Here is a 22,882-nt window from a genome sequence, read left to right on the forward strand (position 1 = left end):
CCCTTACTAGTTTAAATCCTCCTGAGCAGCTCTAGCAAACCTCCCTGCCAGTATATTAGTCCCCTTCCAATTTACGTGCAATCCGTCCTTGTATACAGGCCACTTCTACCCTAAAAGAGATTCCAATGATCCAAAAATGTGAATCTTTCTCCCATACACCAACTCCTCAGCCATGCATTCATATGCTCTACCCTCCTATTCCTGCCCTCACTAGCTCGCAGCACTGGGAGTATTCCAGATATTACTACTCTTGAGGACCTCCTTTTTAAATTCCTGCCTAACTCTCTGTAATCTCCCTTCAGAATTGTGCTTGCCTTTATTGGTGAGTGCTTTGAGTATGGGAGTTGAGAGGCTATACAGGACATTGGTTAGGCCCCTTTTGAAATATTGTGAGCAATTCTGGTCTCCCTCATATAGGAAGGATGTTGTGAAACTTGAAAGAGTTCAGAAAAGATTTACAATGATGTTGCCAGGGTTGGAGGATTCGATCTATAGGCAGAGGCTGAATAGACTGGGGCTGTTTTCCCTGGAGCGTCGCAGGCTGGGTGATGACCTCACAGAAACTTATAAAATCATGAGGGGTACAGGTCACAGGTGAATAGCCCACGTCTTTGCTCCAGGGGAGCAGAGTCCAAACCTAGAGGGCATAGGTTTAAGGTGAGAGGGGAAAGATTTAAAAGGGATCTCAGGAGCAACATTTTCATGCAGAGGGTGGTACGTGTATGGAATGAGCTGCCAGAGGATGTGGTGGAGGCTGATACAATTACAACATTTAAAAGGCATCTGGATGGGTATATGAATAGGAAGGGTTGGGATGGATATGGGTCAAATGCTAGCAAATGGGACTAAATTCATTTAGGATATCTGTTTAGCATAGACAAGTTGGACTGAATGGTCTTTTTCTATGTTGTACAGTTCTATGACTCTAAATCCTATCATAATTTTGAAAGCATCTATCAGTTCAACCGGTACTGCCTCGTTTGAAACTGAGGAAGCCCAGCCTGTTTAACTATTTCCTGAGAGTTGCATCTCTTAGTTCTAGTCTCACCCTTGTCATTTTTTCCTCACTTTCTCCAGTGCGCTTACAATTGCTTCATATGGAAAGATGTATTTTAAAACCCAAGTATAAATAAACAGTAGAAGCTATCTTTCATTTTAACAGTTCTGTGCAGTTCCACCTGTAGGTGAGAATACTATCCTTGGGTTAGCTCTGTGCTCCTTTACTTGTAATACCCCGTTAATAATACAGATTCAGCACAAGGGCATGGCATTCTTTTCTTTTGATGGGTGCAATCAGAGTTTGTGACTTGTGTTTTTTTTCCAAACAGTTGCTATATAGCTGTTGAAGGAATATTTCTGTGAAGGCATTTAAAAAGTAATGAGATCAGTCTTTGCATAAACGTGATTTTAAAGCCAGTATGCGTCAGAAAGCCAGTGATTTCAAGGACCCCTGGAGCCTCAATGGAAGTTTATTGATGTTATGGGGGAGTGTTTACAACAGGACAGATAAAATCTTACGTCATTAGCTTAAGCAGAGTCTAACAATCAATTTTTAAAAAATAGTTCAATGGCATTTGGGTTCAGTTCAAAATGAGCCTGACTGAAGTCAGATGCAAGTATACTCTCATTTTAGAAAAAAGGGGATTGTTTACAATAGTCAAGGAAAGAAGTTACCTCGGTGAGAGAGTGTAATTTGTGAAGTTTCCAGACCAGGAGTGTTCCGATACAAATTTGCATTCGCTATTCAAAATTGAGAATGTGTAAGCTCTCCGTTGTGTGAGTATTCAAGGATAAGACTTTGCAGCTCACAAGGCAGGGTATGTGAAGAAGCAGTTAAGTCAAATCTACAGATTTGATGGGGAAGGAAAATTTATCTGGATTTTGATTAAGTGACAGGTAATGGTGTGGGGTCGTAGATGGGATTTTGGCTTGTGTTTTGAAATCTTTCAAACTGTTACATTTAACTTGGTCAGTTTGTTTAGTTTCATTTTTAAAACGTATTTTGTGTATTATGTTTGTTATACATATCCGCAGCATTGTGTGCTTATGTTTCAGTGAAAAATAACAACCACTTGAAATTAATATAAAAATCCTCAAGTCAAATTTAATTCTGGGATCTGAATTATCCCATGGCGACATCAGCTCTTAGCAAATGCAGGAGAGTTTGGGAGATTCAATGCAAGTAACTCACACTTGTAATGCATTAGTTCTATATTAATGGATGGATGTTGAGAGGGGGGGAGTGTGCAGTTTCCCTGGTGCACATTGCCTACTTCCAGAAATTATTCGGAGATGATGGTGTTGAACTGGAGTGTACAAAGTTAAAAATCACACAACACCAGACAACCACCTGATGAAGGAGCAGCACTCCGAAAGCAAGTGCTTCCAGTTAAACCTTTGGACTTTAACCTGCTGTTGTGTGATTTTTAACTTTGTACTTCCTGCAAGAATGGCTTGCAATAATTTTCACCCCAACACTATTTACAACTCATTCCGCTAAGCCAGACAATATAATACACCGAATAACTAGAAGTGAAATTTCGAAGCAATGAAGTTTTGAGTCAGTTTTTATTTCCTTCCTTTCATCTCCTTACCTGAATAAGGATATAATTACCATAGTTGGGGTGCAGAGAACCGATACCAGGGATGACAGGATTATCCTCCGAGGAGTGATTGAGCAGACTGGGCCTGTATTCTGTAGAGTTGAGAATAGAGAGGTGGTCTCATGCTAAAGTCTCACAGGAGTCAACAGGGCAGATGCAGCAAGTATGTTTTCCCAGCTGGGGCCTGGAACCAGCTGATGCAGTCCATGAGTAAGGGATAGGCTGTTCGGGATGGAGATCAGGTGAAATTCTTTCACTCAGAGAGTAGTAAACCTTTAGAGATTGAATACATTTATGACAAAGATGGCTAGATTTCCTGGTGTTAAAGACATCAAGGCATATCCAGATACTGTGGAAAAATGGTGTTGAGGTAGAAGATCAGTTATGATCTCATTGAGTGCTGGGGCAGGTTTGAGGGACCAACCTGCCTAATTCTCACCTTTTCCTTATGTTCCTATAAAAAGAACGAGAACCAATGTTTGGTGTTGTGTCCTGATAGGCTTCTCGTAGAACTACGCATTCCAGCGATCAGGAGAGTGATGGCCCTGCAGACCATGATGAGATGTATTGGTCAAGGTGCCCCACTGCCTCTAAAGAAAAAGCTGGAGGTAAGTTATACTTAATTCTTGGGCTGTTGGTGTCCCTGCCAAGGCTAGCATTTGCTACCCATGCCTGCTTGCCTTTTGAGGAGGTGATGGTTTACCCCCTCAGAGGAAACCACATTGGTATGAAGTCAGAGATAGGACCAATCTCCAACAACCCAACAGCACCATGGTCATTTTGATGGAGACTGGCTTTTTGTGGAAAGGAACAGAGCTATATCTTGGTGGAGCATGAAGTGTGGAGGCGGATACAATTAAAACATTGAAAAGGCCTCTGGATGGGTATATGAATAGGAAGGGTTTGGAGGGACATGGACTAAATGCTGGCAAACGGGACTAGATTAATTTAGGATATCAGGTTGGCATGGATGAGTTTGACCGAAGGGTCTGTTTCCCTGCTGTACATATCTATGACACTTTGTGATATGGCCTTTGTGTATGATGCCCCCTGTTATTTCACTGATGGAGGCATGGAATTGGAAGGTCACCATATACCATCCATACCACTCCCTCTTTAGGGAGTGTAGAAAATGACCAAAAATCTGAAGCAGAAACCATTGGGTGGGGGAAGGACTTGTTCGAAGAAACATCTATTCTGTTGGGTTGGCATGTACCATTTTCAACAAGAAACTGAGAGCCAGGGGGGTGGGAACTTGCAGAATTGGAGTTGCGATTGCTTTTCATTGACAGTCATGTCCAATTTCACAGGTTCAGGCACAGGCATCTCTCATGGGCTGTGGACGTCACTAGCAAGGCCAGCATTTGTTACCTACCCACAGGTGCTAGGCCATTTCAGAGGGCAGTTCAGAGCCAACCACACTGCTGTGAGTCTGGAGTCACATGTAGGCCAGACTGGGTAAGAATGGCAAATTCCTAAAGTGAACCAGATGGTCAAACAATTCATTGATAACTAGCTTTATATCCCAGATTTCTATATTAATTTTAAATTCCACCCCCTACTACTGGTTGGAATTTAAACCTGTGTCTATAGACCATCCCTGGTGAATGAATCCAGTGACGTTATCACTGTGCCATCTTGGCCCCTAGAAATATTAGCACTGCCAGAGGACGTCTCAGTCAAGTGCTTTGCAAGCTAAAAGTGGAGCTAAAAGGAAACAAAAGCAAGCCATGAAACTGTTTAGAGTTCTAGTAAAAACCAACCTGAAGCACAGTGTACAGTTTCAGGCACTGCACCGCAAGAAGAATATATGATCCTTCCAGGATGACCAGAATCCTAACAGGATTTAAAGGATTAGATTGTCAGGAAGGTCACATGGAATAGGCTTATGTTTACTTGAATCTATAGGGTGCAGGGGTGATTTAATGGAGTTGCTTAAGATGGTGAAATTGAGAGGTTGGATCGGGAGAATCTGTTCCATCTGATGGGGGCAGAGTATGCGGTAGATCAGTTTGAGCAGTTCCACTCATCAATAGATTCCCAAAGGGCAGTGGAAATCTGGAACTCTTTCCCACTGCCCTCCAACAAGCCATGAGTCTCTGGGGCTAACTGTAACCACCAAAGATTAACAACACCAACCGGCACATAGTAAAACAATGTCATGGCACCAAGACATAACAGGAGAGGTTAGGTCAGGTAACCAAAAGCTTGGTCAGAAGTGGATTTTAAGCAACGTCTACAATAGGAAAATTTGGGTCGAGGGAATTCCAGAACTCAGCAGCTGATGGGGCCTCTAGTGGTGGAGCAGTTGAAATTAGGAGCACTCAAGGGGTTAGGATCTGAGGTCTGCAAATGTCTCCGAGTGTTATGGAGCTGAAAGAGTTTACAGACATGTAGAAGGTTGAAATCCTGATGGAAGTTGAAAAGAAGGGTGAAATTCTTGAAATCGCCATTTGCTTGTATCTATGTGAGTCAACGAGCGCAGGAGTGTTGAGTGTATGTTAAAACAGAGGCAACAAAGTGTTGAATGACCTCAAATTCACACAGGGAGACCAGCCGGATGTGCTTTGGAGTCATTAATAGTTAGTGAACTGCAGTTGGGTAAATCTACTAAAGGATATGGTACCAAGGTAGGTTAACGGCGTTAAGACACAAATCAGCCACGATCTAGCTGAATGGCAGAACTACCTCAAGCAGTTGACTGGTCAAGGAGTGTTTCAGTGATGGTGACAGTTCTGTTCTATGCAGGGGATGCTACAGAACACGCAGTGAATACGGTGTTTGTTTCACTGTAAATACTGCTTTGGATATCATTAATGCAAGTTTGAGGCTGCAATTCAGATATGTAGCAGTGCTTTTTTTAAGATGCAAACTAGTTTGGGGCTGCAGAAAAGTTATTTAAAGGTTGTTGCTCTCTGTTTGACAGAACAAAGCACTCTCCTTGCTGAATGAGTTCACCCTTCCCAACTGTCAGTACATGTTCGTCACTTTGGCAGTTATGGACTACCGGTCACTCCCACTCCTAGAGGCATGCAGTAACAGGATTATTGGTAAGTGAACCTTGCATTTATAATTCTCATTCTGGATCAGTGGTGCTGGAAGAGCACAGCAACTCAGGCAGCATCCGACGAGCAGCAAAATCGGATGCTGCCTGAGTTGCTGTGCTCTTCCAGCACCACTGATCCAGAATCTGGTATCCAGCATCTGCAGTCATTGTTTTTACCTCATTAATAATTCTCACCCTTGTTTCCAATGACCTCCATTGCCCCACTGTAACCACTTTTAGTCTACAAAGGTTAATAGCGATACAGTGGCAAACATTTAAGATATTTGATACTTCAGAATTAACAATCAATGCATTCTGAAAAGAAAGAGATTTTCCAAAGGTTGGACCATCATCTGTGATTAACTAAACAAAAGGTGAAGGTACTATAAAAGACAAAGAAAAAGCATTGGATTCTGCCAAGATATGTGGCAAGTCAGTATATTGGACAAAGTATAAAAGTCAGCGAAAAGTGACTAAATGCTTAATGAGGAAAGAAACATTATAATGAAAGAGAAATGCTGAAAATATTAAAAATGGTAGTTAGAGTCTTTATAGGAATTTGGAAAGGAAAAGAGCAATCGAAGTCGATGCTGGTCCAGTAGGCAGTGAGTTAGTAATGGAAAATAAGGAGATGGCAGCTGAATTAAAAATGTATTTTATATCGGTCTTCACCGTAGAGATCTCAGTGACATTGCGGAAATAGCTGTAGTTTGGGAAATGGCAGGGATGGGGGTATTAAGGAAAACTATAAGTCCAGGGGAATGGTTCTGACAAATTGTGGCCTAATGAGTTCCATATTTCACCATCGGGAGATAGTGTGTTGGGTCTAATTTTCCAAAATCTCCTAGATTGGGGAATGTTCCATTTGATTGGAAGGTAGCAAATGTTACTCCTTTACTCAAGAAAGGAGGCAGACAAAAAGCAGGAAATGACAGGCTAGTTTTTAACATCCATCAGAGAGAAGACCTTAAGCTATTATTAAAGATTTGTGGCACTGTAAAAAATGCAAGGTAATCAAGCAGAGTCAACATTGTGAAAGGGAAATCATGTTTCACCAAGTTGTTGGTGCTCTTTGTCCATACACAATAATCTGTGGAGGAATGCCAGAAGGTATTTGATAAGGTGTCACATTCAAGGAAGGTAAAAGCTGATGATGGATAAAAGACAGATAGCTAATAGGAGGCTGAGAATAGGAATAAATAGTTGGCAAAAGTTGTGAGTGGTATGCCACAGAAATCAGCGCAGTTCAAAGAAGATTTACCAGATTAATACTTAGGTTGGCTGAGGAGACTTGGTTGGACAGGATCCACTTGGATCCACTGGAGTTTGGAGGTGACTTGTTTGAAGCATCTAAAACCCTAAGGGATGTTCACAGGTGGATGTGGAGAGGATGTTTTCTGTTGCGGGAGAATCTAGAACGAGGAGTTGGTAGTTTAAAAATAAGCAATCTCCCAATTTAAGGCAGAGTTGAGGTGAAATTCTCAGCATGAGTGTTTGAAAGTCTCTTCCTCCAAAGATGGTGCAAGGAGAGCCTTTGAATATTTTGAAGACATAAATTCTTAGAAAGTGAGGGAACGAGAGAGTATTGGTAGGATATGGAGTTGATCAGCCGTGATCTTATTAAATGGTGGAACAAACTCGCGGCACAAATAGCTTACTTCTGCTCCTCACTTGTTTACCACCTGTATGTTCTCACAACTGTTGTGCATTATTGCTTGGAGGTCAGTTTGTAGAGCTCACATTATCTTATCAGTATTTCTTTCTTTCCCTTCTTATGATTTTTCACCGCATAATGATTGTGCTAAATCATCCAATTCCTGAGAGGAAATCTTGCATTTATGTCCTCATTCCTTACAAAGAGCTTATACCCGAAACATCGGTTTCTCCTGCTCCTCGGTTGCTGCCTGACCTGCTGTGCTTTTTCCAGCACCATGCTCTTCGACTTGCGTTTATGTTGTGCCTTTCTTGTCTAGGACATCCCAAGTGCTTTGGAGTCAGCAAAATGCTTTTCAAGTGTAGAAATTCTTTAAATGTCGGATACACGGCAACTAATTTGCACCCAGTAAACTCCCACAAGCATTGAAGTGGTAATGACCAACAAATCTCTTTTTTCGATGTTGGTTGAGGGATAAGTGTTGACCAGGATGCTTGCGATAGCTCCCTTACTCTTCTTTGGGATTATCCCCTGAGATATTCAGGACAGAGAGCAGGCAGCCCCGATTTAACATCTGATGTGAAAGGTAGCACTCCAACAGTTCAGCGCTGTCTCATTACAGCACCAGGGGTGTCAGCCTCTTGTTTTGATTTCAGCTTGATGAGGGGGAGAGTTAAACCCTTGACTAAGGCTCAAAGGCAAGGACATTTAAAGTTGGATGCATAAAATGTCTGTAGTTCACTTCTGTAATTCAGTTTGGTACAAGTGACTGGGATTGTTTACTGGTTTGGGATTCTCTGCTTATTGGTCTAGAGTGGAATTCATTATTGTGGTCCTTCGTTCAATCGATACAAAACGATAAAGTGTTGGCAATTTACATGTGAGGCAGCACCCACTTTTGACACTAGCTGGAGAATAACTTTTATGGAGGGATTTCTCATCCTTCACGGACTCTGCCCTTCCTATCTCTGTAAGCCCATTTAGCCCCAAGACTCTCTCAGATCTCTGTCTGCCTCCAATTCTGATCTGCTGTGCATCTCTAATTTTCTTTGCCCCACCTGAACCTTGTGTTTCTCGCTGTGAGATTTTGTCAGTGGGAAGCGACTTGGGATACCTTACTGCCATAAAGGTGTTATATTAATGTAGTTTGTTACTAGCCTCAGTGGAGATTCAGATCTCAATTGTTTTTGCCATGTGGTTGTTGTCACCAGTTGATTACCAAAATCAAAACAGGAACTGCTGCAAATACTCATGAGGTCAAGCAAAAATCCCAGAGCAAAGTTAACCTTCCTGATCAGTGACCTCTCTACACAGATTAACCAATTTTAAACAGAGTGGTGGTAAGGGGGAATGTGTGTGATAAGGCAGAAGGCCAGACAGATTAAAGGAATAAGGGAATGACAGTGCAAGGCAAGAGAGGCTATTAATGGGATCATGATTACGCAGCACTTTCCCTATTAAATTTATGCTGTGCATCTGACGTATGGCACATATCTTGTTGACACTGAAAGAAACCCTCAGTCCAAGAACACTCCTTGTCTTCCTGTTCTCACAAGTATCACTCCCCGACACATCTGATAAATGATGGGAAGTCATGAGCCAGTTCCTTGTGACAAACTCCAATCTGTCAAATGGCCAGCATTGTGTTTGGACCATGGTGAGAATGGTCATTGCTAAACAAGGTCAGGGTGCACCAGGGCTCCCTGACCACCACAGGGCTCCAGCACTTGTCCTGTTGTGGAGAGACACAACCAGCATTAGTGAAGAGTGTCCACTCTGTAGACTAAGTGACAAACTGAAACTCTTACACTGAGCAAATGAGGAGGCTGTCACTTGACTTCAGGGACTTCCATTCACAAACTAAATCAATAAATCAATAAACAAGGCAAGGAAAGAAACTAAAGAAGTGTCTCAAGGAGACCAGAAGAAGAGGAAAGCATGAAAAACAGATCATGTGCAAAAGGCTGCCAGGACTGTGATGGAGAAAAGTGAGTAATTCCAGCAGACCTGATAGCTTGTCTGTGACTTTTTGAAAAGAGAAAAACTAAGAGTACTTCACTTTGTCAAGTTTGAACCATGTTGTTCCCTCAGAGAATATCCACAGCATCCCGTTTTGGCGCCTCGTACACATTTTGCAGTCGTGCAAGGATCTCTGGTACCGCAACCCCGCCCTGCTCAGTGCAATAGGCAACCACGTGCTGTCCAGCCTGGCGATCTGGCAGGTTAAACAGGTGAGATGACTTCAAGAGCTGAGTCTGAGGATCCATCTTTTGTTGTCTGGACAGATTTCGAAAAGGACAAATATGTTGGGCTGCGGGGAAAGAGCGGGCGAGTGTGGCCAACTGGTCAGAACTGTCAACGGTGCGGCAGGACTGGAATGTAGAACAGTCCAGCATTGGATAGGCCCTTCCGCCCACAATGTTGTGCTGTGTGATTTTGTGATGTACCTTACCTGGGCCACAGTGACTGACTGCTGCAGGTCCTCCAGCAGCTAAGAAAGTAAGCGATTACAATCCTACCGATCACTGTCAAAGCCACAGATTGAAAAAGATCTTGAGTAAGCGAGAGCTCTGGTGAACTCTGATCTACACGGAATATTACTGTCCTCTTCTCCTTCAGTTCCGCAGAAAAACCTGCAGACTGTTTTCAGCTCGGTTTCATAGAATCTGTACGGTGTGGAAACAGGCCCTTTGGCCAAACAAATCCTCACTGACCCTCCGAGGAGTAACCCACCCAGACCCATTCCCCTAACCTATTAGTCTATATTTACTCCTAACTAATGCACCTAACTGTACACATCCCTGAATGCGATGCGCAATTCACCTAACGTGCGCATCTTTAGATTGTGAGAGGAAGCCAGTGCACCCAGAGGAAACTCTCACAGACACTGGGAGAATGTGCAAAATCCACACAGTCGCCCGAGACCGGATTTAAACCCGGGTCCCTGGCGCTATGAGGCAGCAGTGCTAACCACTGAGCCACTGTTCCTCCTCTGTCTGTCCAATTGTTCTTCTCACTCTTTGGACTCTATCTCCACCTATTGTTTACTTCTTAACCCCTACTCCAACCCTATCTTCTGTATGAAAACCAACATTTTCCTAGCTACCATTAGATTCACAGGAATCGAGCCTGGGTCCCTGGCACTGAGAGGCAGCTGCGCTAACCACTAAGCCACCATGTGCTTTGTTTTTATTTTATATTTGACCAGATATGTATGTTTTTATAACATTGCTTCTGGTCTGCAAGTTATCATGGACAACCTCCTGTGCCCTCTCACTGGCTCTTTGCCCAGCCATAGATTCTCTGATGGCACTGTCACAGTTGAAATTTATGACACAAATAATTGGGAGAAGCTCAAATTCATTTTCAATCATTGTAATGAAATGTTGTCATTCTAGCTGAATGGAAACATTGTAAGATGCAATATTGTACGAGAAGACTGTCAATTATAATATTTTGGGATTAGCTACTGGAGTCAATTTAAAAAGAGCAAACCCTAAGAGAAAATTAAATGTAACTGAAGTTTTTACTATTGCACAAAGATCATTGTAGCACTGCATTTGTAACCACTGATTGATATTTTCTTTTGATTTATTTGAACAAGTGAACAACTTGGAAAGGCTTATACAGAAGGTTTCTACGTAGTCCAACTTGTACATGATGGGATTCTCAATCCCAGGGTCGTGCTGTTGAATCCCAAATCAAGTGATTATTTTTGATCTTTAAATATTTTAATTAAAATCCATTTCTTAAGGATGTTTCCCAGTGGTGATTCTCCACAGTTAAAAACATAGTGTTTGTTTGTAGGGAAAATAAATCTTGTTGTTATCACCCAGGTATGGCCTGTCTACAAAAGATCCTGACACTTAAAATGTTTGCTGCCTGAGTAGTAGCAGACTTTTCCATTGTCTGACCTGGTTTTAAAAGGAGACATTTATAAGACACCAGCTTGTGCATAATTCAACGACAGAAAGTAGACCTCCATTCAAAGGCATCTCTTCCTTCCAGCTGCCTGACACTGAAACTATGCAGGAAGTGCTCCCTCTAGTGTTGGGGTGCAAATAACCACAGCCTTTTTTTGTGTGTGTCTGTAAAATTTTGCCTCAATCTCCTGACTCTAATAATTCTCACATTACAAAACAAGATCAATTAATAAACAAGAGCAGTTGCGGTTTTATAGTGAATTCTGACTTTATCTTTCTCTCCCTGCACCTCTCTCAGAGATTAGACCTCATCAGGAATTGATTCTTCTGGGCTATCTCTCAGTCTCTCTAGTGTCTCGGACTAAGACAGCCACCCTTCAATAGCTGTGATCCCCTTTTCTTTCCCATGCTCTGCCTTCTCCTTGTCCTCTTTGGGAAAGCAGACGCCTGTTAGAAAGTGAGTAGTGTAATACAGATGAGATGTGGACAGAATAAGCTGATATCTATTAAATCCATTTTCTTGGTCCATCTTCAGATGGACAGTGGTGTACAAAAGACTCAGTGCAACATCCGACCTGTACTCACGTGACTGCGACGTCTTATGCATCACAATAATTACAATCCACACCTCATCTGAAATGATTCAATGTTCAGAGAGGAATGAAACCAGACAAAGTTAAGCCAATGGCAGGCTGAGGGTTGAGTTGAAGGATTTTCCCTCCCATGCCATTATAGAATCAAAACTAATCCAGGAGCTCACTGTGGACCAGACTAATGTTACCCAGTATCTCAAACAAGACCACTGTCACCATACAGGTCTAACTGTTGCTTAGAGGAATTCAGTGGCAGTGCATAGTCAACAGCCTGTTGGAAAGATTTGCACTTACTCAAGACTAGCACCTTATGTTGCGTCAAGATTTGATTTTATATACTTTTAGATTGTGGCCTCCTAATCCATAGTCTTATCCCTTCATCATTTGAGAAACTGCACATTCAAGTAATGTTTGAGCTGCAGTAAAACAGCCATTAAAGTCTCGTGTGCTTCACTGAAACACCCTTCATGTGGTGGAGGCTTTTTCTGAAACACTTCATGATTGTGCAAAGCCAGGCCATAAAGGATTAATTTATGAACAAAATAGTTTGTGTAATGTGCATGCATTCTCTTGAGTATAAACTCATGGAATCCACACAGTGTGGAAGCAGACCAATCGTCCCATTGAGTTGACACCAACCCTCTGAAGAGCATCCCACCCAGACACACCCCTCTACAAGTTTGGCAGGGGGTCTGATTTGGTGAGAAAAGGATTTGGTGGGTTAGATGGAGAGAAACCATTTAGTCTGGTGCAAAGTCCAGAACACGGGCAAAACCTTAAAATTAGAGTTCGGCCAGTCAGGAGTCATATCAAGAAATACTTTTTCATACAAAAAGTAATGAAATCAAGAACCTGCCAATAATAACTGGCTTACACTGAAAGTGGGAAGATGCTGTGCTGCTCCAGAATGTAATTCATACCTTGATGAGCACAGAAAACATCTACCATTATTTCACTGTTCTCTGTTCTAGCTAATTCTCTTCCTAGTGCTGTTTTCGGAGCTCAACTTTCGCCATATCGAGTTGATGAATGCGTTTGCACATACTATGCTGGCAAATTCCGAGTCCTTGACTTTGAAGGATGTGCTGTCAGTTCTTCGCGTGTATTCCTTGCTGAACCATCGACCAGATGAGGGATTGATAGAGCAGTAAGTTTATGTCGCGTCTGTTTGAGTTTTCCTTGCACTAACACCACAGCAACTCGCATTCCGAAATCATCTCTAATGTAACCGAGCATCCCAAAGTGCATCATGAGTGTGTTATCGCCATGGTGCCATAAGGACAGGTGAGCAAAAATACAGTCAGAACATGGGTTCTGAGGCGTATCTCAAAAGGAGAGAGAGGTGAAGAGACAAAGAGGTTTGCAGAGAGAATTCCAGGCTTTATAGCTGAAACAACAGCCACCTCACAGATTTTCTTTTTGTTATATCTGTTGCAGACTAATTAGTTTTTTTTATGATTTGGAGATGCCGGTGTTGGACTGGGGTGTACAAAGTTAGAAATCACACAACACCAGGTTATAGTCCAACAGGTTTAATTGGAAGCACACTAGCTTTCAGAGTGACGCTCCTTCATCAGTGTTACGATCGAGCCCTCCACAATCACCTAATGAAGGAACGTCGCTCCGAAAGCCAGTGTGCTTCCAATTAAACCTGTTGGACTATAACCTGGTGTTGTGTGATTTTTAGTTTTTTTTAATTGTTGATAGCGTGTGGATGTCACTGGCAAGGCCAGCATTTATTATCCATTCCTAATTGCCCTTGAGCAAGGCAGGCAGAATAACTTAAGATGCTAATTTTAAATATTTAGCATCTTTATATCCCTGAGGTTTGCAGCAAGCATTGTGGCTAACATGGCCAAGAATCATTAGGTGAAAACTCCACTGATTCCATACCTGGCATGTGGAAGGTGGTCTCAGCTCCAGGACATTTCTGCAGGAGTTCCTCAGAATAGTGTCCTAGGCCCAACCATCTTCAGCCACTTCATCAACGACCTCCCCTCCATTGTAAGTTCAGAAGTGGGCACAGTCGCTGATGATTGTACAATGTTCAGCACCATTTAACACTGTTCAGGTACTGAAGCACTCCATGTCCAAATGCAGCAAGACCTGGGCAATAACCAGGCTGGCGCTGACAAGCAGCAAATAAATTTGCACTGCACAAGTACTAGGCAATGATCCTCTTCAACATGAGACAATTTGACTAGTACCCCTTTACATTCAATACACAAACTCAGTATTGTTGAAATAAATTTTGATGTCTGGTTAATACTCAAGTAAACCTATTTTATGAACTATTGAAGGTCATATCTGCTTCCTACTTCATTCATATTTGGTCCTGGATTGTTTAAAAGCCTTTTCATTTTCTGACACTTTCATTCGACTGATGCTGATCCTTGAACCAAATGGCTCGCTAGGCCATTTCAGAGGGCTGTTAAGGTTCAACTACATTGCTATTGGTATGGAGTCACATGTTGGCCAGGAGGATAGAGTGCATTAGTGAACCAAGTGGTCTTTATAACAGTTGTTGTTAGTTTCATGGTCACAATGGACTAGTTCCCAATTACAGTTATTATGAAGTAATTTAAATCCCCATAGTTGGATGTAAACCCAGAGAATCCGGTTGGATTACTAGTCCACTGAAGTTAGCACTAGACCATCATTTCCAGTTTCATTTTGGTTGTTAGTAGCTGGTTAAGGAAAGGTTAGAGGATGAGGAAGCTTAGAGGTCATGGTGTCACGAAAGCAAGATGAGTGATGATGGATTTGGGCAGTAAGAGAGGTCCGGGCTCGATGTTAATAATAGATCATGATTTGGAGGTGCTGTTGTTGGACTGGGGTGGACAAAGTTAAAAATCACATAACAGTAGGTTATAGTCCAACAGGTTTATTTGGAAGCACTAGCTTTCAGAGTGCTGCTCCTTCAGGTGATTGTGGAATATAAGATCATAGAACACAGATAACCTTTGCTATACATTCTGTGTCTTACTACCTTGACCTCCAAAACCACGTGATGAAGCAGCACTGCTCTGAAAGGTGTATTTCCAAATAAACCTCATGTTGTGTGCTAATGTCAGAAAGCAAAATCAAGAAAGCCACACCCCAGGGGGTTATCACTTGGGCTGTGAGAGGCAGGAGAAACAAAACTGAGACCAGAGTTTATGGTCTGAAGTTGTTGAACTCATTGTTGAGTCCTGAAAGGCTGTGAGGTGCCTAAACAGAAAATGAGGTGTTGTTCCTCCTGCTTGCTTTGAGCTTCACTGAGTACTGCAGCAGGCCATGAACAGAAATCTGAGTGTGAGAGCAAGGTAGTATATTAAAGTCACAGGTGACCAGAAAGTCAGGGGTCATGCTTGCAGACTGAACAGCGATGTTTCACAAAGTGATCACCAAGTCTGTGTTTAGCTACCTCGGTGTTGCAGAGACCACATTGTGAACAGCGAATACAAAAGATTAGTTTGAAAGAAATACAACTAAATAACTGTTTCACCATGAAGGAGCATTCGGGCCGTGGTTAGTGAGGACGAAGGGGTTAAAAGGACAAATGTTACGCCGTTTGTGATTGCACAGGAAGGTGCCATGATAGGGGGATGAAGGGTCAGGGGTGAGAGAGAAGTGAACCAGGGTGTCACAGAGGAGACTCCCTGATCCTGTTTTAGTTTGTATTACTTCTTCATTTCTTGCTGCTCAAATGGACCACTTTATGTTTGCGTGCCTTCAATTGCATCTGCCGTGTATTGACCAAATTTGTCAGTCCGTTTCCTTCTAAACTCTGCTCCTGCATTTCAGTTCTGTGTCATCTGAATTCCTGGAAATTTACCCAATTCTAAGTTATTAATATATATATCAATCAATGAAAGCACTGTTCCCAAGGCAAACCCCTGGCAGAATACCTCTGCACATATCTGTCCAGCTTAAAAGACAACCACACACAACTACTTCCTGCTTTGTGTCTCTGAACTCATAAGAATCCATGTTGCCTGCCTCTTTAATCCCGGGGAGAAGACTCTTTGGGCGGAATGACCTGTTTCTGTACAAATGTTTGTGGGTGATATGTAGGGAAACCGCAAAAATAAAATGTGGAGAGCAAATTAACTTTGAACTTGTATGTGGGTGTGTAGACGTACTGTAGAACTCTGTTTTGCAAGTTGATGTTCAATGTCAGCCTTGGCCCTGGCATTTTGACTGGTTTTGGAAGAAGAATTTAGTATTTTTTTGTGTCCTTATCCCCCCACAGATTCCTACAGACTTTGAGTGATGTGTTTGAATTGTATTTGTCGAAGTGCTCTTCGCTGGAGCTTCTCCGTGGTGTTTATTCTTTGTGTCTGATGGGCCACTATCCCCAGGCTGCTCTAAACCAACTGTTCCAGGATGACATTCTGCATGAACTTTGTTCTTCAGGTGAGTGATCGATAGCTGAGTTGGCTGGTCGGCTGGTTTGCGATGCAGGGTGACGCCAGCAGCATGGGTTCAATTCCCGTGGCATCCGGGCTACCATCTTCTCAACTTTGCCTGAGGCATGGTGACCCTCAGGTTAAACTGACCATCCATCATATGTGTGTGTGTGTGTGTGTGTGTGTGTGTGTGTGTCTCTCTCTCTCTCTCTCTCTCATGAGAGAGCAGCCCCATGGTCCTCTGGGATTATAGCGACTTTGCTCTTTCTAAATCTTTTGAACTGTTCGGAACAAGCAGAATGCATTCAGACACTTGAGTCTGCGCTACCATTACATTAGATCATGGTTGATCTTAAGCATAACTCCTTAATGTTGCCTTTCTGCCCTTACCCAACAAAATCTATTAATCCCCATTTTGACATTTTCAGTTGCCCCGATCTCCACCCCCAGTATATACTTCCTGAAGTATGATGTCAAATCCATTCTATCATACATGAAATATGATGTGTAAACCTACACATAACATGCTGACCATGGTCTAATAAGGACTTCCTATAAATTGAGATAAGGTCAGTGTTGCATTGTATCTGTCCACTAATCTTTTATTATAATCTCCTTTGTAACAAAGTTGATGATCTCAGACATTTCCCCACATTGAACTCCATCTTCCACCACCTTGCCCATTCTGTGTTCCTTTACAATGTTCTGCTTTCAACCAGATTTCTTACTATACCACAGTGCTTTGTGCAAATAGCAAATCTGGATGTGCTACTCTGTTTCCTTGTCCAAGTCATTTGTAAAACTGGTGAAAAGCTGCAGCCCCAGTACTTGGAGATGAGACTGGTCATATCCTGCCCATTGGAGAACAAACCCACTGTCTCTGCCTTACCACCTCTCCACACCTCCCCCTCCCCCCCCCCCCTCCCCAAATCACTTCCATGCTTAATTTGCTGGAATTAACACAACCTTAATACGTTTGTAGCAGCAAAAATTTACAGTTGAGAATTGTTTTTGTGAAAGAAAATGGTCACCTGTATTAATTGAAAATCACGTTGGACATTTAATTGCAAATTCACTTGAAATTGAAACTGTGCTGGTTAGGTTAGGAGATGCGCATTTGAAACATGTACCTCTTTCTGTGTGTAACGATTAGATCCGGTTCTGTCATCCAAACCAGGAACAGATGTAGGCCGTTCAACCCATTGATCCTGCTCTGCCATTCTATAGAATCATGCTTGATCTGGTTGTATCATGGAACCCTTACAGTGCGGAACCACCCTATCCCTTTAACCTTTCATTGGCTCATCCTCTAAGCCTATACACCCTGGACACCATGGACAATTTTGCATGGCCAGTCCACCTAATCTATACATCTTTGGATTGTGGTAGGAAACTGGAGCACTGCAGGTAATCCAAGCACTCGCGGGGACTATGTGCGAATTCCACACAGATAGTTGCCCGAGGGTAGAGTTGAACCTGGGTCCCTGCTGCTGTGAGGCAGCAGTGCTAACCACTGCACCACCGTGCCACCCGTGGTTGTAATTTCAGATCCACATTCTCACTTATCCCTGATAACCTATTGCCCCTCACTTAAAAGAAGCCTCTCTTCCTCTGCTTTCAAAATATTCGAGGACTCTGCTTCTCCCACCTTTTTTGGGAAGACGTTTCCAAAGGTATGTGATCCTCTGAGAGAAAATAGTTTCACCACTTGGCTTTCTGGACTATTCCAACCTGGATCGTTTCAGTCAAGGTGCAATTAAACCACAATAAAAATTATTTGTCATTGCTTTGAGACTCTCTCTAATTTGATCTGTTCCAGGCAATGCCTACCATGAGGCGAATGAGCGGATGCTTCAGGGTATTAACCTGTGCCTGGAGTTAGAAAATCCATCCTTCCTCAGGCACTCAGATAATCGCAATGCTGCCAGTCCCTCATTGTCCAGTCATCCGGTGAATGCAGAGTTACAGAAAACAGTGGACACCATCTTGGGCGATAGCAGCCTGTATCAGCAGGGCGTGGTGTTGAAAAATGTACATTTTATAGGTGCGTGAGAGTTTTGTTTTAAAGTGAGCAGTTACCTGAAAACTTTTTTTTTGTGGCTCAGAATGTGTCCATCACTAAGAGGATATTAGGACTTGTAGAGGGAGGAGAGCTAGTTTGTCAGAATGAGACAAGGACATGGAACTTCATTCAAGTGGAGAGACAGAAGAACTTGAGATCTTTCTTCTGCAAAGATAGACTTTACAGACCCTGTCGAAATGAGAGTTTGATAGAGCAAATAAGTAGAAAATGCTTCAATTGGGTAGGACTCAAACACTTAATGGTGACGCCTAGGGACAAAGGGACCTTGAATTGCAGGCACATAGTTCCTTGAAATTGGAGTCACTGCTCGACAGGGTGGTGAAGACGGTGTTTCAGTGCATTGAGTATAGCAATTGGGATATCACACTGCAGCTGTACAGGACACTTCTGGAATACTGTGTTTAGTTCTGGTCTCGTTGCTATAGGAAAGATGTTGTAAAACTTGGAGAGAGTTCAAAAATAGAATTACAAGGATGTTGCCAGGGTCGGAGGGTTTGAGCTACAGGGAGAGGCTGAATAGGCTGGGGCTGTTTACCTTGAAGCTGTGGAGGCTGAGGGGTGACCTTATTGAGGTTTATAAAATAATGAGCAGGGAGGGGAATTGAAAACTAGAGGGCATAGGTTTAGGGTGAAAGGGGAAAGATTTAAAAAGAACTTTAAGGACAACTTTTTCACGCAGAAGGTGGTACGTGTATGGAATGAGCTGCCAGATGAAGTAATGGAGGCTGGTACACTTACAACATTTAAAAGGCATCTGAATGGATATATGAATAGGAAGGGTTTAGAGGGATATGTGCCAAATACTGGGAAATGGGACTACAGTAATTTAGGATATCTGGTCAGCATGGTTGAGTTGGACTGAATGGGTCTGTTTCCATGCTTTATGACTCTGTGGTGACAGAATCAGTAATAAAGGACACATTTAGATTAATGACAAAAAGAATCAAAGGGGAGATGAGGTTTCTTTAACGCAGTAAATTACAACCTGAAATCCACTGCCTGAAAGTGAGTCAGAGGCAGGTTCAAAAATGCTTTGCAAAAGGAATTTGAATATGTCGTTGTGAGGGTAAGATTTGCTCAGCTCTTGCAAAGACCAGGGGAGTGGGACTAAGCTGCTGACTCTTTCAAAGAGTTGGCACGAGCATGGTCCAGAATATGACCCTGGAAGAAATTTTTGCTGCTGGTCACAGCAACCAGCGAGAAACCATGCAGAAGTCAGCAGGAATCATCTCACTTGGAAGAGTCAATTCTGGGTGGAGCAGAAGCTTGCATGAGGGTTTTGGCATCAGAGAACCTGAGGCAGGAGCAGAGGTGAGCAATATTATGGATTTGCAAGTGGACGGTTTTGATGATGGAGAACATTACTAGAGTGTTCAAATCTCAGTGGAAATGAATGGACTAGGTGTAGAAATGCAAGTAATTTGTTTTTGTCAGCATGGAAACTTTTCCAATCTGCTTTCCACAACAATAATCTCTGTTTCTGTGCTCCCATCAAGATTACACAATTGCTTTTGACCAAAAGAGTAAGAATGTGGTTCCCATTCCTCAGGATGATGAGATTGCCAGTGAGAGTAACGTACAGCGGTAAGGATTACTGTAAATCTATTGATTGATGCAATTGTGTTGGTGTACTTGGACACGCAGAGTTATGATTAAAATGCCTTTTCAAAGGATTGATACAAATTTCTTCACGAGCCTATATACAACATTTTCTACACTATTGTCATTATATGAGGCCTGTGATTCACAGTTTCCAAACAATTGGTTCAAATCTTGGTTAATGGTGCAGTCCATTATTGTGGCTTCCGAGTATATTATCTTTGTAAATTTCACCTGTCTAGACACTATCTGAAAGACTGGGGAGAGCAACCGGTTTCACTCTTATTCTTTCATTCAGAAAGACAGGTTACAAAGCAAACCAGCAATTGATAGGGCGGGGAGTGTCTTGGAGAAAGAGAAACGAAAGATATTAGTTTAAGCAAAGAGGTAATTATTTCAAACGAAGTCCGACTGTAATAGCATCAACCTGTCATGTCATTGTAATGTTCCCCCCTTCCCCCACCCCTGGTAATAACCATCATTTTGTATTCTGCAGAGTGGCTGTGCTTCATGCTCCAGTATCTGCCTTTTGCTTTGGCACAGTGCACCCCAAGGACAGGTTGGCAATGAGGATTCGCCATCTCAAGTTGCTGGGGTACCATGTGGTATTGGTGAGTATTTCTAATGGTCTCCTTGGGCTGTGACCTGCCTAATCTGCTAGAAAGGTTGGATTTGTGCAAAACTAAAAATTCTACTTTTGGACTCTCCGACTGGAATGATAATTCTTCAAATGAATGAAGTTTTCGAATTGTATTGGACTGTTGCCTTAAATATCATCTGTCAATAGCATAGTATCTCAGATTTGTAGTTAAAAGACCTCTTTTATCTGTAGCCAACATTCACTCTGAGTTGTGTAGCTGTACAACTGCTCCAAGAGGACACGTATGCTGATCAATGTCCCCATGTATTCACTTCCCATTTCTCTAGCTGCTGCTGAGCACAGATCTCTGACGGAATTAGGAAATGGAGCCTGTAACCCTTTTCCCAATTTATTTAATTTGCAAAACTATGGGAGGCTAATCAATCCTTGTCATTTTTTATAAATGATTTGGATGTGAACGTAGGAGTCAGAGTCATAGCGATGTACAGCACGGAAACAGACCCTTCGGTCCAACTTGTCCATGCCGACCAGATATCCCAACCAAATCTAGGCCCATCCAGATGCCTTTTGAATGTTGCAATTGTACCAGCCTCCACCACATCCTCTGGCATCTCGTTCTATTCACGTACCATCCTCTGCGTGAAAAAGCTGCCCCTTAGGTCTCTTTTATATATTTCCCCTCTCTCCCTAAATCTATGCCCTCTAATTCTGGACTCCCTAACTCCAGGGAAAAGACTTTGTCTATTTACCCTATCCATGCCCCTCATGATTTTATGAACCTCTATAAGGTCACCCCTCAGCCTCCGACGCTCCAGAGAAAACAGCCCCAGCCTGTTCAGCCTCTCCCTATAGCTCAAATCCTCCAACCCTGGCAACATCCTTGTAAATCTTTTCTGAACCCTTTCAAGTTTCACAACACCCTTCCGATAGGAAGGAGACAAGAATTGCACGCAATATTCCAACAGTGGCCTAACCAATGTCCTGTACAGCCGCAACATGATCTCCCAAATCCTGTACTCAATACTCTGACCAATAAGTTTGTAGATGACACGAATATTGGAAGTGTAGTGGACAGCAAAGAAGATTACCTCAGAGTACAATGGGATATTGATCAGTGGGCCAATGGGCTGAGGAGTGGCAGGTGGAGTTTAATTTAGATAAATGTGAGTTACATTTTGGAAAGGCAAATCAGGACTTGTACACTTAATGGTAAGGTCCTGAGGAGTGTCACTGAACAGAGACCTTGGAGTGCAGGTTCATTGTCCCTTGAAAGGGGGGGTCATAGATAGGACAGTGAAGAAGGCATTTGATATGCTTTCCTTTATTGGTCAGAGCATTGAGTATAGGAGTTGGGAGGCCATGTTGCATCTGTACAGTGCATTGGTTAGGCCACTTTTGGAGTATTGCATGCAGTTCTGGTCTCCATCCTATCGGAAGGATGTTGTGAAACATGAAAGGGTTCAGAGAAGGATGTTGCCAGGGTTGGACGATTTTAGCTATATGGAGAGACTGAATAGGGTGGAGCTATTTTCCCTGGAGCATCGGAGGTTGAGGGGTGACCTTATACACATTATAAGATGATGAGGGTAGGGTAAATAGACAAGGTCTTTTCCCCAGGGTGGGGGAGTCCAGAACTAGAGGGCATAGGTTTAGGGTGAGAGGGGAAAGATTTAAAAGGGACCTAAGGGGCAACTTTTTCATGCAGAGGGTGTGTGTGTGTGGAATGAGCTGATAGAGGAAGTGGTGGAGGCTGGTACAATTACAACATTTAAAAGGCATCTGGATGGGTATATGAATAGGAAAGATTTAGAAGGATATGGGCCACATGCTGACAAATGGGACTAGATTAATTTTAGATATCTGATTGGCATGGACGAGTTGGACCGAAGGGCCTGTTTCTGTGCTGTACATCTCTATGGCTCTATAACTATATCTGACTTCTTTTCTTCATGTAAGCATCTTGCTTAGATGGGCAACAGGTGTTGGTATCCAATAGGGGAGCTCCCCTTGGTTTAATATTTCTGACAAAAAAAGCAATTGGTTGAACAGCAATCTCAGCAGGGTCATGAATGCAAAGTGTTAAAACATTCTATCGAGAAAGTTGATGGTGATGCGCTGCCTTTGAAATGTTGTGACACAACTGAGTGGCTCACTAGGCCACTTCAGAGAGTGTTACCTTTGGGACTGGAGTCTGGGCCAGCTAAGGAGGGAGGGTTGCTTTCCTCCTTTAAAGAACATTAGTGAATCTGATGGGGTTTCCTTACTACCAGCAAACAGCTTTGTGTTCATATTTACTTAGGTTGTTATTTTATTTCCAGGCTTCTTTGTTTTAGCTGAATTCAAATTCTCTCTCATTCCAGCAAGTTCAGCAGAAAATCCAGGTTGACAC

General features: G+C 42.6%; 1 protein-coding gene across 1 annotated transcript in view; it reads left to right on the top strand.

Moving 5' to 3' along the window:
• The window catches only part of fastkd2 (FAST kinase domains 2), a 33,060-nt gene that overhangs the window by 8,414 nt on the left and 1,764 nt on the right, over positions 1 to 22,882 (top strand). Inside the window, exons 4-11 of the mRNA XM_043693235.1 lie at positions 3,103 to 3,211; positions 5,530 to 5,653; positions 9,395 to 9,534; positions 12,791 to 12,966; positions 16,054 to 16,217; positions 18,030 to 18,254; positions 19,790 to 19,877; positions 20,389 to 20,503. Of these exons, the coding sequence (XP_043549170.1) occupies positions 3,103 to 3,211; positions 5,530 to 5,653; positions 9,395 to 9,534; positions 12,791 to 12,966; positions 16,054 to 16,217; positions 18,030 to 18,254; positions 19,790 to 19,877; positions 20,389 to 20,503 (1,141 nt within the window). The remainder of the gene's footprint in view (positions 1 to 3,102; positions 3,212 to 5,529; positions 5,654 to 9,394; positions 9,535 to 12,790; positions 12,967 to 16,053; positions 16,218 to 18,029; positions 18,255 to 19,789; positions 19,878 to 20,388; positions 20,504 to 22,882) is intronic.

The sequence above is a fragment of the Chiloscyllium plagiosum genome, chromosome 7, assembly GCF_004010195.1.
Source record: "Chiloscyllium plagiosum isolate BGI_BamShark_2017 chromosome 7, ASM401019v2, whole genome shotgun sequence".
In the NCBI taxonomy this organism is placed as follows: domain Eukaryota; kingdom Metazoa; phylum Chordata; class Chondrichthyes; order Orectolobiformes; family Hemiscylliidae; genus Chiloscyllium; species Chiloscyllium plagiosum.